The 20,445-nt window shown below is 34.4% G+C and overlaps 1 protein-coding gene across 1 annotated transcript in view; it reads right to left on the bottom strand.

Annotated features, from left to right (window-relative positions):
• Positions 1-20,445, bottom strand: part of LOC150101152 (protein zyg-11 homolog B-like) — a 287,455-nt gene that overhangs the window by 51,109 nt on the left and 215,901 nt on the right. Inside the window, exon 12 of the mRNA XM_090401483.1 lies at positions 10,361-10,490. Coding sequence (XP_090257609.1) covers positions 10,361-10,490 — 130 coding nt within the window. The remainder of the gene's footprint in view (positions 1-10,360; positions 10,491-20,445) is intronic.

Genomic DNA, 20,445 nt, shown 5'->3' with positions numbered 1-20,445 from the left:
TGAAATAAAGTGAACAATTACAGGGTTTTTATATATCTTAAAGTTTTAATGAGGTTTTTCAGTTTATTCTTAAAAATCTACTCATATCCCACTTTTTTTTTTTTTTTTTTTTGTTATTCATAACTGATAAATACTTTGGATGTAATAATAAATACTTCTACATGCTCAGCTTACTACCAAACGCTTTAAAAAAGTCATACCTGATTTTTAACACTTTGTATATAAAAACAAGATTTATAAAATAATTATTTTCTTATTTTAAAAATACCACTGTTCTCCAACAGAATTTTAAACTAAATCCATTAAAAATGGATTTAGTTTCAATAATTTCAATAATTTTTCCCTATATTTTCTTTTGACCCTAACAGTACATACACCAGTGTTTTAATATAAAGTAGCAAAACTGTTGGAAGAAAGAATATGGCATTGCAAACAAATAAGGATAATAATCATCAAGAGTACAGAATATTGCATATGAGGTAGAAATGTAGTCTACAAGGGTGATCTGAAAAGTTCTCGGCCTCAACCATAGATGGCAACACTATAGACGAGTTTTTATTATTTTTTTTAAGTTGGTACAACTGTCATAAGCATCCATGTGAAATTGCAAGTCATTCTATCAAGTACTTTGTTTTATACAGCTGCCTGAAGCAAAAGTGTTGTCTGTATCCCTTGAAATGGATAAAATTGAGTATCGTGCGGTTATAAAATTCTTTGCAAAAGAAGGTTTAATGCCAAAAGAAATTCATTGGAAATTCATAAAAGTTTACAGGCACTCTTCTCCTTCGCAAGTTTTTATAGCATTAGCAAGGATAATACTAAAAAGAATCAAAATAGAAATAGAAAAACAACTAAGACCAGAACAGGCAGAATTTAGAGCCAATAGATTATGCACCGACCACATTGCTGCTTTACGAATTATCATAGAACAATCATTGGAATGGCAGACAAGCTTATATTTAAATTTTATCGATTTTGAACAAGCTTTCGACAGCATAAACAGATCTTCCCTATGGAAATTACTTAGAAATTATGGACTTCCAGAAAAAAGAATAAGAATAATTAAAAAAATGTATGAAGATTTTGAAATTAAAGTAATACATGGAAATACCCTCTCAGAACCATTTAAAACAAAGACAGGAGTAAGGCAAGGTTGTATACTCACCCCCTACTATGTTTTGTTTTTAATTGTTGTAGACTTGGTGATGAGAAAAGTATCTCATGGAAATATAGGATTACAATGGTTACTTCAAAACCAACTCCACGATCTAGATTTTGCAGATGATATCTGCTTACTAACCACCATATAGAACAAAAAACACAACACTTGTAGAAACAGTCAAAAAAGTTGGTCTTAGGATAAATAAAAATAAAACAATGTTGATGAAAATAAATGCAAAGCAAAATAAACAAATAACAATAGAAGAAATACCAATTAAAGTAGAACAATTCATATACCTTGGTTCAAGAGTATCAATAAAAGGAGGAACTACTGAAGATATAAATAGAAGGAAACAGCTGGCTTATTCAACTTTCAACCAACTTAGAAATATTTGGAAAAACAAGAATTTGTCTATAAAAACTAAAATGAGAATTTTATTTTGCACCTGATTAGACTATAATAAATTTAGTTTAATCCTTTATCCAAGTGTAAGCAAACCAAGTTTTCAGGCGCAAACTTTGTTTGCTTACACTTGGATAAAGGATTAAACTAAATTTATTAAAATGAGAATATTTAACTCAAATGTAAAGGCAATACTATGGATCAGAAACCTGGATGTTAAACAAAAAGATAGTTACCAGTGCCCAGGTCTTCCTAAACAAGTGTTTAAGAATGATACTGGGAATATATTGGCCAAAACAAATATCAAACGAAGAACTATTGCAGAGAACAAAACCAGAAATCCATGTTGATACGTGAAAGGAAATGGAGATGGGTGGGGCATATGTTGAGGAAAGAAGATAAAATAATAGTAAAACAGGCTCTAGATTGGAATCCACAAAGTAAAAGAAGATGAGGAAGGCCAAGAGAAACATGGAAAAGAATTTACTGAAAGAAATAACAAATATTAATAAAAAACTGGAACCAAATAAAAGAAGAAGCAAAAAACAGAGTCCGGTGGAAAATGGCGGTGGAAAATGACTTGCAATTTCATCCATGTGAAATTGCAAGTCATTCTATCAAGTACTTTGTTGTAAACATCTGTCTGAAGCAAAAGTGTTGTCTGTATCCCTTGAAATGGATAAAATTGAGTATTGTGCAGTTATAAAATTCTTTGTAAAAGAAGGTTTAATGCCAAAAGAAATTCATTCAAAATGCATAAAAGTTTACAGGCACTCTTCTCCTTCGTTTTTGACAATTAAAAAATGGGCTGCCGAGTTTCAATGTGGCCATACCAGCCTTGATGATGATCCACATGAAGGACGTCCCAAAAAGTGTAACACTACCAAATCACTGATCAAGTGCACGATATAGCATTAGATGACTGGTGAGTCAAAGTGCGTGAAATTGCTGAGAACTATAGGCATTTCAAAAGAACATGTAGGATATATTTTGCATAAATAATTGCAAATGAAAAAGCATTGTGCAAGATGGGTTCGCTTGCTCACAGCAGATTAAAAATGCACTTGCATGAAAATCTCTGAATAGTGCTTGGAGCATTTTAACAAGAATAAAACTGATTTTGTGTGTCGATTTATTACTATGGATGAGACTTAGATTCACCATTACTCACCAGAATCCGAACAGCAGTCAAAACAGTGGACAGAAGCTTCTGGCTTCTGCCCACTGTTTTGACTGCTTTTCAGCACCAAAGAAGACACAGTTGGTTCCATCAGCAGGAAAGGTCATGGCATCAGTGTTTTGGGTTGCTAAAGGCATTTTGTTTATTAATTATCTTGAAAAGGGTAATATTATTCCAATCTTTTAACCAGACTAGACGAAAAAATTCATGAGAAAAAACCCAGTTTGCAGAAGAAAAAATCAACTTTCATCAGGACAATGCACCTGCCCACAAAGATGTTTTGGCAATGAGAAAATTAAGCACTATGAATTGTTAGAACATCCACCCTATTCCCCAGATATGGCTCCCTCTGACTTCTATCTCTTCCCAAAACAAACCATTCCTCGCTGGTCAGCGTTTTTCTTTGAATCAAGAGGTGATTGAAGCTGTAGAGGGGTATTTTGCAGATCTTACTGAGAACCACTATAAGGATGAGATAATGGTGCTGGTGCATTGCTGGAATAAATGTATTAGTCTTAAGAAAGATTATGTTGAAAAATAAAAATAATTTTGAAATTATAAATTCGTTTTTTCATTGTTAGGCCGAGAACTTTTCAGGCCACCCTCGTACACAAAATAATAAATGCAGTTAATTCTCCTACAGTTGAATGCAAGCACCAAAGGAAAAATCTGTTAACAGTGATTTTCCTTAAAAAAACAGAAGTGATGCAATGATACTTTAGCTAGAATTAATAGTTATAGTATGTGGATTTCACCACAACTGCAATCACTAATGGAGTTTTCCAGAGTGAAAGTTAACTGTAGGCAGCACAGGAAGGGCAGGCATATGATAGCATTGAGTAGCAATGATCTGTTTCTTTGACTCTTTGGTTGTAATTCATCTTTCTGTCTATTCTTCATGTTTTTGGTTTAGTTTTTTTGCTTTTTACCTATTCTTGTATAATTGAATAATTTCAGTTTGCATATATTTCATTTCTGTTGCAGTGATTCTTTTCTCTCTCTCTCTCATTATCCATGTTTTGGTTCCATATAATAATGTTGTTTTAATAAAATATATATTCTTAACCTGCTTTTTTTTTTAATAACTATTGCTAGTTTTGACATTTTATTATTATATTTACTTTAGAGAACATGTCAATTTTGCTAGAAATTGTCTAAATATTCATTATTATTATGTGACACCTCCAGGGAGAGTATGCCAACAGCATCAAGCGATTTACCCCTTCTAACTGCGCTCAAACTTGATTAACTTTTTGCGAGCCATTAGTAGCAGAAGCTCTACCAATCGACCAACCTTTGCTGGCGATTCATTGTAAGTTAATTTATAGCCCAAATATCTCCTACATAAAAAATACACAACACTTCATGAACAAAATTAGAAACATCACACTCAACAACGATGATTTATTAGTGAGAACATATTTGTGCCCAATATCACAGTCCTCCTCATCACCCATGTACTTCTCTCCAGCTATTTCATGTGGCAAACTAATTTCTGCAAAAAGAAGGTATGGCCGTTGGCTCACCACTTTCCTCCCCATAGCTAACTTTCACATGGAAGACTTCGAGCAATGAGCTCTAGATTCAGCAAACCTAAAGCCCAAAGTCTGGCTCAGATATGATATTTTTGCCATTTGGCCCCATGGCAGCCAAACATTAAATACATTCCTAAGCCACCTAAAACAAACAACACAAACATATCCAATTTAGCATTGAGATTAAAAACAATAACTCTCTTCCTTTTCTAGGCACACTTGTCATGTGCCTTCCCTCAGGCTGCCTTTCATTCATGGTCTACCACAAACCTATACACACAGGCTAATATATACATAAAAATGCATACCACTGTCCAACCCAACACCTGGTTTGAAAGTAAGTTCAATGAATCTTGTGAGATGCTGAAACATCATCCAAATCTAAACAAGATTGATGGATTAGTAATTCCAGAATATGGAGGACCTGTCTGCAACTTGATGGCATTCAGAATGTATGGCAGAACCCCAATACAAAAAAACCTTTATATAAAAGGACTGTAGAGATGTGTTTAATGTAGTTTCACTATAAAACTACTTTAATTTGTTAATTTATATTTTGGATATATTTTTTTTTTATTACGCACACACAAATATATATATTTTTTTGCCAGAGGTCAGGCTAGGGTAAATGATTAACTAAGCAATTAGATTACAGAGGTCAAAGCGTCAAGTGTTATTTTTTTTTAATTATAAATAAAATAATTACTCCAACACGTGTTTTTTTATCTCCATAAATTTTAAACTTTGGATTGATTTATTTTCCAGTTAAAGTGAAAAGATTAAATTTATATTTTAATATTTTCATTTTTAAAATTATATTAATAATTTCAGCCCTACCAATAGGTTATCAAACGTGATCGAAATTTAAAAAATAAAAAATAATAACTAAACGATATATAAAATAGCACAAAAATCCGTTGTCTACTGGTAGAGATCTTGTTTGTTTAAATAACTAACTGCCTGATAAGAAGGGTAATTCTATGAAATAAAAATGTCTATTACATGTGGCTTGCACTTGATTTATATTAGTCATCATCACTGGCAAGTCATGAATGGTATAAATAATATCAATATATTATATTTAAAAGAAACACGATCGATGTGTAAAATAATGAATAACATATCCATAATAATCAAATAGTTTCATTAATTCATAATAAAATTTTAATAATAATCTATGATCTATACAATACAATACTAATTTTATTAAAATTCAAAATTATAATGAATACAACATTTTCCTATTTCATCAGATTTGCAAAGATTTAAAAATTTCTTGGGAATACTGTCTGGGGAATTCCTGGGAGAGAAACCTAAATGAGAACCAACTAGATGTTTTAGGAATTGGTTGTGGAAGTTTGTGTAATACACTGTCACATGACTCATTGCATCACTGATTGAAGAAGAGCTGACTGCAATGAAAATGCTTGTTGATACTGCGTCCTCCTGTCTACTACCTCTTTTCTGAACAACTTTAAGGATAAGAATCAAAGGATTATCAGATGGGCATGAGAAGTACAATAATTTAATTTAAAGATTTCTTATGAGCCTGGTGCTAAAAATGTTGTAGCAGAATGTTTGTCTTGAGATGCCACAACTGAAGACTCAATGGAAAAACACAATTAAGAAGGGAAGGCTGCCACTTCCCAGGGTTCTTAATTAGGTGTTAGTGAATCTATGTTGTCAGATAGATGTCCTAATTTCACTTCAGAATTGTTGTTGCAAGCATTTAAGCTGTTCGACATAAAAAAAAAAAATTTTCACAACAGCCTAACAACCTAAGTGCAATGGTCTTTGTGAAAGACTGAATAAATCTATAAATCCTGTTTCCTTTGCTGGTAGAAACAAAGTTGAGGAGGAAGAATGGAGTGAAGAATATATAAGGGAAGCACCACAGCAAGATCCATTTGGGGAAGGCTTTATTTCAAAGTGAAACAAGAGGATGTCATCAATGACAAAGTTTCTTTTAATCCCTCTCTTCTTTTTCTTGAATCGAGGGACATCATGTTCATTAAGGCGGAAGATTCCAGAGTCAGTTCAAAATTCATTCTTCCATCTGTAATGATAAAGTGAGTACTAAACCAGTACCACTCATCATCACTAGCAAGTCATGAATGGTATGCAAAAACTTGGGAAAGAATAATAGTTGATATTACTGGATAGGTTTAGCTAAGGATGTAAAGAATTATGTCCAATCTTGTCATAGTTGCCAGGTAAGAAATGTTTTTGTTGGTAAGGCTCCCTTACATTTATCCTATTACAAGTTCGTCCTTTTCAGCATCTAGCTGCTGATGTTGTAAGTACTTTGCAAATTTCAGACAGAGGAAATAAATTTATTTTTGTAGTAGTGGATGTTTTAAGTTGCTTCCACCAACAAAAGGTTATATTATAATCTACAGTAAATTTTGTACCATGGATGGGCTAAGGATTGTTTTTTCTCTATTTTTATCCATTTTTATATATTTTTTGTATTTTTCATTTATTTTTTTTTACATAGTACATCCAGGACAGGTGTCTCACACTAGGTGATGACATTCATCTTCCACCTAAAGACAATCACAAACATCCATGCCCACAGTGGGATTTGAACCTGCAGTCTGTTGGATAGAGAGCAGGTAAACCAACAAGATACCCTAAAGCTTTTCCAGTAAAAGATCAAAAACCAGAGACCATTGCTAGATGCTTTATAGATGGGATAATCTGTAGATATAGTTGTCCAGAATCTATGTTGTCAGACAGATGTCCTAGTTTCACTTTAGAATTGTTGTTGCAAGCACGTAAGCTGTTCAGCATAAAAAAAAAATTTTCACAACAGCCTAGCAACCTCAGTGCAATGGTCTTTGTGAAAGACTGAATAAATCTATAAAACAGATCCTCTCAAACTTATCACACAGCTATTCATTCTAGTATCAAAGAAAAACCCTTCTTTTCACTTTTTGGATTTTTTGCTCCTTTTCCTACAGATTTTCATTCATCTGTTGCCAGTTCAGGATTTGAGGAATAGATGCATATCTCATTGATACAGTGGAAAGGTTCACTATTTAGTGGAAATTAGTTAGTGAATACAGTAGGGACACCTCAGATAAAAGTAGATTGGCTATAAAGAAAACTAGAAAGGAGAGAAATTTATAACCTGGTCAGTTTGTTTTATTACAAGATAAGACTGCTGTTAGAAAAAAAACAGAAAGTCAGGAGTGGATGCAAAAACCCATATAGAATACTGAAGAGATTCTTCCCAGTAGTTTATAAGATTGCAGATATTAAGCACCATGATAGGATTATAGTGGCCCATTCAAATAGACTGAAGAAATATTATCTCAGCAAAAGGACTACTATTATTCCTTGGTAAGATTTAAAACAGTCGTTTATAGAGGAAAGTATTTTACCTAAATCTAGAAGATCCAAGTTTATTCCTGTTAAAAACATATAAAGGGTGGTAATGTTAATTGCAATCAAAAGTATAATAATAAGCATCAAGATAAAAGAAATCATAGTGAAATTTACAAAGCTTTGAGAGTGATTACGATAAAGATTATGATTTAGTCCCTTTTTATCAAAGGGTTCAAAATATAATTGATGAGTTGAGAAGCATTAATAAGGAGCAGGTGATTTCTACAGAAATTTGTTCTGCTGACAATGTTGCCCAGGAGAGTTTTGAAGAGGATATGCAATTAGATATTAGCCATGATGGTGAGCAGATTGTAAATCAGGATTTAGAGGATAACATTTCCATCTCTAGTAGTATAATGTTTGGAAAGAAATATTTTCTCAGATCTAATACAGACAGAAGGAAAACAGCTTGTAAGTTAATAGTTTTACTATTATTGTACCCCTCTTCATTTTTCTAAGGGTGGGCCTATGTAGGATATCTGTTGTTTAGCAATATCAGATTATCTTACATTATTTTTTTTAGTGGTGGCCAATTTTGATTAAATAAATAAAAAGGATAGGATAAATTTTGGTTTTATTATTTATCATGTAGTTAAACATTTTCTAAATGTATATATATAAAAAAAAGCATTATTTCTTGTAATTAGAAATGTTTATATACTTATGGCACGTCAAAGTGTTTGATTATGATATTTATTTGTAAAAAAGGACTCAATCTTTAATGCAGTTTTTTATTTCTGTATCATAAATTGGAGACAAAAAAATATTGAACTTTCCGAGATGTTTTCACACCATTGAAGAACTGCAGTCTCGTTTACAAGTGACTTTCATCTCACGACCATGTTGCTTACCACAACTACAAAACGTACTTCCAAAGAGGAAGTTGAATTTGTGAGTGAGAGAGAATAATAGAACAGCTGTTGCATTGATTAGAACAGAAGGACAAAATGTTTGAAAAAAAAAAAGTGGCAAGTTTTAGGGGAAACCAAGTTTTAAGGAATATATTAAGCCAGAAAGGTGGGAAACAAATAATTATTATTATAATATTATTATTATTTGACACCAGGGAGTCCAAGGACTCATCGAGAGAGGGCACCTGCTCTACAACTCTGTCTCCACTACTCAATCCACCAACTGACTGCAACTACACCAACACCATCTACCGCCAACCACCACCACTAGTATTTCCACAGACACAAACATCTATGCCCACGGCAGGATTCGAACCCGCAGCCTTTTTGCTGGAGAGCAGATATGCTAACCACTCTGCCAGCCAGATTTAGAAGGAAACTTTGCAGGAAACCTACGCTTGCTTCATGCTTACTTTCACTTCCGGACCTGAGAACTCTTCCACCATTTGTTTCTCCTGACAGTGTTCATCTCATTTCTGAAATACCCAAGATGTTGCATCTGTATTTCTTCATTTCTTCTTGAAGCAATTGCAATTTTCCAGTTGCCCATAGTATACGGACATTCCATGTACCTATTGATATTCCATCCCTTACAGGCTTGAGTTTGATTTTTTTGTCTTTGTTTACAGTAGCTGATTTTTCAATCCAACCCTGATTGCTCAATTGGGGACGTGGGCCTTGTTTGACCGGGCGACATCCAAACTGGGACGAGTCTTTTCTCTTGTTCTTTGACATTAGATTTCAATCGTATTTTCTTTTTACTGTGAACACATTGACACTTATCTGACAAACCCTCAGTCTTCCTTGAAGAGCTAAAGAGAGATGTAAGAAGGAGCACATAGGTTATGTTTCGGCTTAGGGTGGCCTCAGCTTGCCTTGACACAGTACTGTCATTGGACTTCTTTGGCATTTTATAGAGTTACTGGAGTTGTCCACTACCCACCATGTCCTGTTAGTACCACCGCTTCTTGTCTGGGATTGCTTATTGGCTATCTGCAGCTAGCCACCATCTCTGGTGGCAATTTCCTGATCTGCAACGTGGGGATCCATCCAATGGCATGCAGCTTTTCTTCTGAGAGAAAGACCACAGACCGGATGAAATATATAGCTTAAATAAATATAATAAATAAATAGTATTTAAATAAATACTATTTATTTATTTATGAGATACTTGGACCACGAGGTCCAAGTATCTCATAAAAAAAACAACTATAAAGTAGTATTATGAATACCATACTATACACTATTTTCTTTCTTGCCATTCAAAAACATCAATAGACAAAAAGTACTTAAAGTTTTTCCTAGTAAATTGTCTTTAGATGCTGTTACCACTTTCTAATTTATATTTGCCAGTGCCTTTTTTTTTCTAAAAATATAGGTGCTAGTACTCATTTTTTCTGGAATAAGAACAGTAAATTATAAGTAAATAACACAAAGTTTATTAAAGATATGTTTAGTGTGCAAGTATGTAAAAAATAAGTGAAATGTAAACAATAAGTTTTAATAAAAATGGTATGCAGCAATTATAAAATAAGTTTTATATAGCAAACAACAACAGATGTAGTGAAAATGTAAATTTCATTAAATAACCAAGCTTACTTGCCTACTAGATAAATGTGTAAAAAAAAAAAAAAAAGCACCGACATTTACTATTTAGATCAAAATGAACTTCAACGGGTGCATGGAATTCCTTAAGTACTATTCATTCAAGTGGTATATAAGCTTTAAGTGGTTCAAAATAATCCAGACTTGAAGAATTTAAATACAGGTAATGCATTACCAGTTCTCTGAGAATTTCTTCACGTGCAATGACCCTCGACGTCCATACTGCTGGTCCATCGCTTGCTAAATGAGCTACAATACCAGCAGCAAAATAGCTCACATCAATATGCTCAGAATGAAGGAGTGATCTGTTGAAGAGAAGTTAAGCATTTCGTATTATCATTATCTGCCAATAACACAAATGAACATTATTAAAAAAAAATGCATCTGGTGTATTATTTTCAGCATGCTTATATTACCACTCTCAGTGAATTATTTAATGAATTTAAATATGAGATTAATAATGAAATATGGGAAGGAAAGAAACCACTATGAAATGTTCTGCTTAATGTAATACATTAAGTAACACAATTAAAATCTTCCCTTCCCCCTTTTCACAACAAAATTCAGAATGTAAAATGAGAAAATAAATTTCACCACTAAATTATGTTTATAGCTATAATAATTCTTCAGGGTTAAAGAAAGTTAAAATTTTTGTAAAAAGATAACATAGTGTATTATCACAAATGCTATTAATTACTGTTGCCCAGGCTTCAAACATCAGAGAACTATCAGCATGACTTCTGCGAGGAAAACTCTACGAAAGATCATATTTTAATGTTTGGTTAACTGTTAAAAAAATATTATGAATTTGATAAAGAATTACATGTATTATTTGTCATCATCATCAAATTCCTGCCATGTACCCTCAAGGGGTGTATACAGGATATAATAGTACTACATGATAAATTTACATCATTACTAACTTCCTATCTACAATTTCCCCCCAAATCAGTCTGTTGCTTGTCAAGACTCCAACATTATCAGATCTTATATTTTTATCGTCTAAGGCAATTTGTACCGTATCAATCCACCTATATCTTGGTCTTCCTCTGGGTCGTTTTCCTGCCAACCTGGCAGAGAACACTTGTTTTGCTAATCTTTCCTCGCCCATACCACCTGAGATTAGCTCTGCTAATGCATTCCTGGATGTTGACAATGTCATATCTCATATCTGCAGTCTCTAGTCTTTGGTCAAGTGTTTTACTTCTGACCCATAAGTTAAAACTAGTTTGAACACCATCTTGTATGCAGCTAATTTAGTGTTCTGACTAATTTCTCTCTTATTCCATATGAATTTATTCAATTGACTTCCTACCATACCAGCTTTGTTGATTCTGTTGTCTGTTTCCATATTTAATTTACCATCTTCACTAAAAATCTTGCCGAAGTACAATTATTCGTAAACGTTGAAATCCACCATTGGATGCAATGATATATATATATATATATATAATTAGTTTAACTTACTGATACCGAGAGATAAAGAGGTGACATGGTTTATTTAAAAAGATATTACTAGTTTACTAGTTTCATTGAATGGATTGACTTCTTCAGGTGTCACAATCAAAGAAATATACAAAAAATAACAGAGACTTAAAAATTGCATTTTGTACTAGTACAAAAGACAGTAGTACATTTTGAAAACAGTAATGCGAGCTTGAGTTCCAAATAAAAGTTGACTACGTGCTGTCGCGAGTGTGCAGTATTGAACAGAGACAATGTGTGTGCAAGAGAGATTGAAACTTAGGCTGTTGTTGATATGGGAAAAATCTAAGGTAATTTCTCTAGATTCGACAATCTTTCTTTCAAGTTCATCATAGCACACATGGATATTAGTAATTTGTGTCCAGTTCACAATGTGTTGGCGGCTTTCTTCTACGCTCCCAAAACTTCGAGGAGGGTGGTGGTCTGGTTTATACACTGATATATTTAAGGATATTACAGTGTAGATGATATACTAACTAAAATAGTTGAATTAATATTTCCAGTATTTTGGCAAAGTTAAATTGGCATCATATACTGATAAATACATCCACATGAGCACTATGTTGGGTAAGTGGAACTGAAGCAGAATAAACAAAGGTGAGTCTAAAATCCTAAATAGTACCATGTAGTTGATCAGGTGTTTGGGTGTTGGGCTGAGGAAAAGCATTTTTCAGATTTGGGGCAGTTTCATGATACGTCCAAACATGTTGAGCTTTGGATAAAATTTTAAAGTAGAGAAAGAGTCCAGGAATAGTCTCTCATATTTTTGTTTGCTATGGTGAAGTAAGGTGATCTTTTTCTGGCTTCTATGGTGTGAGTGTGTTATGCATGTTGCTGTCATCCTGTCTGGTTACATGACAACTTACAAATGCAAAGCACACTGGGTATGTCTAGAGACTGTAGCTAGTCACTGAAAAAAAGTCTATGAGGATGCCAATTTTTTGTATGGCCTGTAGGTGTGTGCACAAGGTTTTTTTGAATCAGTATTCAATCTTAGGTGCTGGTTTACATTCATCTTGCACTTTAATGGAATAACTTACAGCACAAAGAGAAATAATTAAACAGGTTTAATCGATTTCAATATTTCGTCTCAGTCACAGAGAAATCATCAGGAATACAATTTAAAATTGTAATAACACAAAAGAAACAAGAAGTGGAACAAATTAGATAGAATAAATAAAAAGTAAAGTTCTACGAGGGGCTCCCTCTAAGGGTGGTGTTGGCTAGTCTTAGATGTTAGGCAGAAGGCCTAAGAATTAAAGTTTTCCAAATTCAAGGAAATTTAATACAACCATATTTATTAACATTAGACTAGTTTTTTTAAGTCTGCTGCAGATTCTAAAAAAAAGTCTTTCATTGTATTTGCTGTGATGGAGCATGGTGATTTTCTTCCACCTGATTCTGTGTAAGGTATCCAAGGCAGCTAAGACTTGATTGACCATAGTTGTGGCAGCAGATGTATTTTTTTTTTGTTCTTCTGGGCAGATGTTAGCATATCTCCCAGTCTAACCATAATATAATAATTTGTAAGAACAAGGAACTTTGTAAACAGCTGGAATAGAAATGGGAGGAAGCAGATCCTTAGGAGAGCAGAAAAGGGAAGACAGCTTCAAATGAAGTTTGAAAGCAGTGCAAAGATATTTCTTCAAAGTTCTGGCTATTTTTTCTGAAGTTCCCTGGATATAGAGAACAGTGATGCCATTACTAATTGTCTAATGCCATTATTAAGAGTAATGTATCTGAGCCATGTTGCCAAATAGAGAATGCAACATCAATATATCTTAACCAAAGAAGGTTGGTAGTATCAAGAGCATTTTTTCTAAACATTCCATAGAGAAAATGGCTAGAGCGGGTGAGCCTGATTGATTAACCTGTTGCTTATTTATTTCTCTTTGTGCAGTAAGTTATTCCATTAAAGTGCAACATGAAAGTTTTTTTTTTTTTTTTTAAGGATTTTTGCCAGCTTTTCACATGGACTTCTTGATATGTAGGATGGTAGATTTAGTGTAGTCTATGTTTTGGAGTGGGGCTGGGGCATTAGTATTTTTACTGGAATAATACTGGAAATATTACACTATTTTGCTGTACTCTCAATTGTAATATCCTTCTGAAAAATACCATTATAACAGTATGTTAGTTAATATTTCACCAGTTTTAAAACAGCAATCAGCAGTAACTGAATTATTGATGTATAAAAACATGAATATTATTAAAATTCACTGCAAATTACAAGGTTTTTATGGTGAAGTAACTGCAGGTTTAGTACTGTATGTCAATGGGTATCATAAACAAACAACAGCAATGGCAGAGTCAACATTAATAACCAATCATGAAATTAGGACAAAAACAGATGAATTCACTAAACAGAAAGCTCAGAAATTAATCAGAAAAAAAATGGCAAATAGCGTCCAAGGCCACCAACACTGAAATCGAATGCTGGATTAGCTCAAGTCAACCAAACTGTAACAGACATGAACCACAATAAAATGTGCAAACACATCAACTGACTAGTTAAAAGTAAACAGACAAGACTGGAAATTTGTCACAAACTGCTTCAATTGCCAAACAGAAAGTTATACTTCTCTTCATAAAACCATGATAGGGAGATGACAGCTGAGTCCAACATTATGACCCCAAAGCAAAATTTCAGTATATGGAATACTGCCAATCCTACATCACCAAGGAACTGAAAAAGTTCAAACTCAATTTTCCACTGGAAAATGCAACTGACTGCCTTTTGAGTGAGAAAAAGACAGCAATCATTCACTGGTAAAAGAAACAACAAATTCAAAAAGCTACATTTGAAGGTCTTCAGAAAGTTGTAACAATGAATTTACCATGCATGTGGTGAACTACTGCTTTAGCAACATAACAGCAGGAGGCCTCATGGGGGTGTGTTCACTTCAAAAAGTTATCATATAAACTGAATTTGAAGTTACAAAACAACTTCCCTATAGCCCGGATTTGGCTTCATTGGTCTTTGGGTTATTTAACTGGAAAATACATGTCAATTTATCCATTTTAAAAATGAAAAGCATGTCAAAGTAAGGAAATTGTTCTGAAAACAGCTTGAAAGAGTTTTTCTAGAATAATATTAAAAACTTATTATCTGGTGGGGAAAAATACACTGAAAAGAAGGGAGGGAGAAAGATTATGTTGAGAAATAGTGCATGAAAAATAAAGCAAACTTTTTATTATTTTATTTCAAGGACATATAGATTTTAGGTGGGAAGCTATTATACAATGGAAGGATTACTTTTAGAAGGCATGATGACAGGATAAACGCATGAAGGAAGAAATTGAATGTTTAAAGAAGAGAATAATATAAATGACAAGGAGGTTAAAAAGAAGAAGCAGGTATCTAAAGATAAATGTTTTACAGGTGGTACAATAAAACGAATATCAGATGCTTTGCATAGAAGAAAGGATGAGCATCAGAATTAGTGGTCGGCACAAACGACTTGGATAGTGAGACAATGAATGTGGAAAGGAATTTGAAGAAGTTCTTGCAGAAGGTGAAGGATAATAATGGCATTAGAAAAGTGGTTAGTTTGTTGCCCATACAACAGTAGTGCTGATGATAATTCTCTACAGAAAGATTTGAATAGATTTTTAACTTGAGTGGAGTTACAAATGAGTGGAGTTACGGTTTTAATATTAATAAATGCAAGGTGTTACACTTTGGGATACAGAGATATAAAGCTAAATAATGTATTGGTGAAGCTGTACTTCAGGAAGTGGATGAAATGTGGGATCTTGCAGTGATAGTAGACAGTGGAGTGAAGTTCCAAGGGCACATCAGAAGTGATGAAAAGACTGTACATTGTATCGCTGCTATGATAACAAGTAAATTGACATGTAGGGGATAAGGAGGTGATGGTTTCTCTATATAAGACATTGGTCAGACTACATATGGACTATTGTGCTCAGATTTGGTTACCTAATTTTCATTATGACGTGGAAACACTTTAAAGGATCCAAAGAAAAATGACCAAAGTGATATCATGACTCCGGAGTGTTAATTATGAAGAGATTTGAGGAAAAGTGGATTACAGTGGTTGGTGGATAAGAGGAGATATGACAGAGACCTTCAAGTTAATACTGAAGGATTATAAAAAGAGCACACGTTAAGATGGGAAGAACAAGAAGCCCTTCCTGGAAGTTAAATAAAGATGTGAAAAAGGATGTGAGGTGTAGAATTTTTGTGTGGAAGTTGTTGGGAAGCAGAATGCATTGCCAGAGTGCATTAAGAATACAGGTAGTGAAATAACCTTGAGCTCATTACGAGGGTGGTCTGAAAAGTTCTCGGCCTAACAATGAAAAAAAACAAATTTATAATTTCAAAATTATTTTTATTTTTCAACATAATCTCCCTTAAAACTAATACATTTATTCCAGCGATGCGCTAGCGCCATTATCCCGTCCCTGTAGTGGTTCTCAATAAGATACTCTGCAAAATACCCCTCTACAGCTGCAATCACCTCTTGATTCGAAGAAAAATGCTGACCAGTGAGGAAGAGTTTTAGTTTTGGGAAGAGATAGAAGTCAAAGGGAGCCAAATCTGGGGAATAGGGCAGATGCTCCAACAATTCATAGTACAGATCCATTAATTTTCCCATTGCCAAAACACTTTTGTGGGCAGGTACATTATCCTGATGAAATTTGTTTTTTTCATCTGAAAATGGTCTTTTCCCACAAATTTTTTCGTCTAGTCTGATTAAAAGATCGGAATAATATTACCCTTTTCAAAATAATTAATAAACAAAATGCTTCCCAAAACACTGATGCCATGACCTTTCCTGCTGATGGAACCGACTGTCTTCTTTGGCACTGAACAACCGGCTTCTGTCCACTGTTTCGACTGCTGTTTGGATTCTGCTGAGTAATGGTGAATCCAAGTTTCATCCATAGTAATAAATTGATGCACAAAATCAGTTTTATTCTTGTTAAAACACTCCAAGAACTGTTCAGAGATTTCATGCAAGTGCGTTTTTTTGTATGCAGTGAGCAAGCATGGCACCTATCTTGTGCAAAGTTTTTCCATTTGCAATTTTTCATGCAAAAGATAACCTACACGTTCTTTTGCAATGCCCATAGTTCTCAGCAATTTCATGCACTTTGACTCGCCAGTCATCCAATACCATATCATGCACTTGATTAATGATTTCTGGTGTTGTTACATTTTTTGGACGTCCTTCATGTGGATCATTTTCAACGCTGGTACGGCCACTTTAAACTCGGCAGCCCATTTCTTAATTGTCGAAAACAAAGGAGAAGAGTGCCCATAAACTTTTATGAACTTCAAATGAATTTCTTTTCGCATTAAACATTCTTTTACAAAGAATCTTATAACTGCACGATACTTAATTTTATCCATTTCAAGGGATACAGACAACACTTTTGCTTCAGACAGCTGTATAAAACAAACTACCGTATTTGCAGGGTTATAAGACGCACCCCCCTTTTTGTACACATTTTTTAGGAAAAAAAAAATTTATCACTGAATATTATAATGAATTTACAGTATTTCAATTATAAAGTAATAAGTAGGTCTACTTTCAACAAATACCTAATCTAACTAGGAAAGAATACAGAAATTCATTTCCAGAGCTAAATGAAGAGACACTTGAAACCTCATCTAAATCAGAATTTGAGTCCTCATACAACAAATTGTCCTCTGTACCATCCAGTGCATTACTAATTCCACACTTCTTAAATGATTTAACCACTGTCTCAGTTTTCACACCATCACATGAAGCTTTGACCCACTCACAAACTTACGAAATGCTAGGCTTCTTCATGATGGTGTAACCTCAAAATCTGAAGACTGTATCAAGCTGTTCCACTTCTCCTTCATAAATCCCTTAAATGCTTTAATACAGACATCTAAATGTTGAAGCTGACTAACTAGACTTCCTGGAATTACAGCTACTAACTGAGTTTTAAAATCCCTGAGTTTATTTTTAACATCTTCTGTTCTGTGAGAACGAAACTGATCCCATACTAGCATGGCAGGCTTCTTCAACAGTCCACTAGGGTGCCTAGACCAAATTTTATCTATCCATAACTTCATCCCAGGGTGCTTAAGGGTCAAAGCTGTATAACTGAGAGGAGACCTCCACAGAGCCTTTAAAGGAATGCGGAGAACCGGCCAGGGCTTCTGACCTAATGTCCAATCCTCACCTTCCCGTGATGCACCCTGTTGGGTATCTACTGTGATACTGAACAAATGAGGATGGGCTGGCAATTTGGGATTTAGCCGACCAAATTGTATTCTTATTGGTTAAACCAAAATAAAAAATGATGGTACAACATGACAAAATTTCATGCCAGCTGGGCCGCCGCCTGGTTAAACAAGCCCCCCCCCCTGTTGTTTTCGCCAGGAAACCAGGGCGAACAGCGAAAAGTCAGCTACTGGAACAAATCTGAAAACAAACACCAACTCAACATCACCAGAGTTAAAGATCGGTACTATCAACGTAAGAAGCCTGAATGGCAAAGAAATGGAGCTAGCCGAGGAATTAGATAAGTACCAGATCGACATAATAGGGGTGACTGAAACAAAAAAGACCAAAACTGGTGAGATCTTTCTGAGCAATAAATACAAAATGTTATATTCAGGCAATGACATTCAAGGAAAAGATGGAGTAGCCATAGTATTCAACACAAAATACGAGGCTAATCTTCTTGAATGGCAGTCAGTCTCAAGTAGAGTCATGTGGGCAAATATGAGAATGGGGAACTGGACAATGAGACTTATTTGTGCCTATGGTCCCACAGAAGGTTCTACTAAGATAGAAGTGGAGGAATTTTTTGAGGCTTTAGAAAAAGCAACTGACACAATGAAAAAGGAAAAGTTGGTCCTTGTTAGGGATCTAAATAGCAGAGTAGGAAATGATTGTGAGACATACAAAAATATTTGGGGAAAATTTAGAGAAAAGAGCAAAGCTAATAATAATGGCAAATATCTGTTGGATTTCTGCTCAGGACATGGACTAGTTATTACTAATACTATGTTCCAACATAAAAATGTGCACAAATTCACATGGAGAGAAGAGGCAAGGAATACGAAAAGTCTCATTGACTATGTTATTGTTGATAGTGATGTTTTCTCCCTGGTGCAGGACACCAGAGTGTACAGAGGATTTGAAATTGGAAGTTATCACTATTTGGTCTTGAGTATGATAAAATTGAATTTCAAATTGAAAAGAATAACATGTAAGAAAGTTTTAAAGCGAATAAAAGTTGAGCAGCTCTCAGATGTGAACTGTAGACTAAAATATAGAAAGATTATTGAAAAAAAAATGAAAGAGTTTGAGAACAGGAATCAAACCTTGGAGATTCAGTGGCAAACTCTGAAGAAAACATTGACTGATTCTGCCAGAGAGGCATGTGGTGAGGTTGTCTGCAAGGATAAAAAAAATCAAAACTCCCTGGTGGACACAGGAAGTTAAAGAGGCAGTGAAGGAAAAGAACAAAGCATATCAAAAGTTCCTATCAAATAAGTCAGCTTGTGCTCTTAGAGAATACAGAGACAAATGCAAGAATGCTAAACACTGTGTAAAACTCGCTAAACAAAAGTCATGGGAGGACTTTGGCAAGAATATAGAAAATAAATATCAAGAAGGTGGCAAAATATTCTGGAGGTTGTTGAAGAAGCTTAGGACAAAAAGGAGCTGTAAAACGAGTTAGAGATGATAAAGGTGACATGAAAACGGGAGAAAAAGATGTCCTTGAAGTATGGAGTAATTATTTTGAAAAACTGCTAAATGAAACAAGCAGTGATGACAGCACAGTGGTAAAAAACACTGACCAGGCATGCAGTCAGGAATACATATCCATACTTGAAGTAGAAAAAGCCATCAAAGGCTTGAAATGTGGAAAGGCAGCAGGAGTAGATGATATTCGACCAGAAATGCTGAAGTATGGTGGTATAAGAGTCTTACAGTGGCTGCACTGCATAGTTCAGAAAGCCTGGACAGAGGGACGAATTCCCGATGATTGGAGTAGAGCTCTCATAGTTCCCATATATAAAAAGGGAAATAAAACTGAATGTGAAAATTACAGAGGTATTTCCCTACTAAGTGTTCCTGGCAAGATCTATGCAAGTATACTTGAGAAACGGTTGAGAAGAATTGTGGAAGAAAAGCTTGGTGAAGAACAAGCTGGATTCAAGCCAAATAGAGGCTGTCAGGATCAGATCTTCACTTTACGACAAATAGTCGAGAAAACATGGGAACATAACAGAGATCTGTATTTAAGTTTTGTCGATTTGGAAAAGGCATATGACAAGGTCCCAAGAGAGAAGCTATTCAATACACTACAGTTATATGGTGTGAATGGGGCATTACATCAAGCAATACTTAGTCTTTATTTGAGTTGTAAGTCAGCAGTTAGAATTGAAAGAAGTACAGTAAGTTGGTTTAATGTTAAATCTGGTGTGAGACAAGGATGTACATTATCCCTTCTGTTATTCATTATCTACATGGATCACATTATGAAGGAAAGTGGTATTAAACATGATATCAAAATTGGAGATGTTAATGTCAGCTCTTTGCTTTATGCGGATGATGTTATACTTCTAAATAAATCCGCTACAAGTCTGCAAGATTCTTTGACTAAATTGAATAACTGTTGTAATAGATATGGTATGAAGGTCAGCAATAAAAAGACAAAGACAATGAAAATAGGCAGAATCATTGAAAATGTCAACTGTGTTGTGAATGGAGAACCCGTGGAACAAGTAAAACATTTAAGCTACTTAGGCACGATTTT

This window comes from Typopeltis vanoorti, chromosome 12, assembly GCF_054136105.1.
Source record: "Typopeltis vanoorti isolate ZY-2024b chromosome 12, IOZ_Tvanoo_1.0, whole genome shotgun sequence".
In the NCBI taxonomy this organism is placed as follows: Eukaryota; Metazoa; Arthropoda; class Arachnida; order Uropygi; family Thelyphonidae; genus Typopeltis; species Typopeltis vanoorti.
Note: the sequence above shows the minus strand (reverse complement) of the source record. Positions and strands in the feature narration are given on the sequence as shown.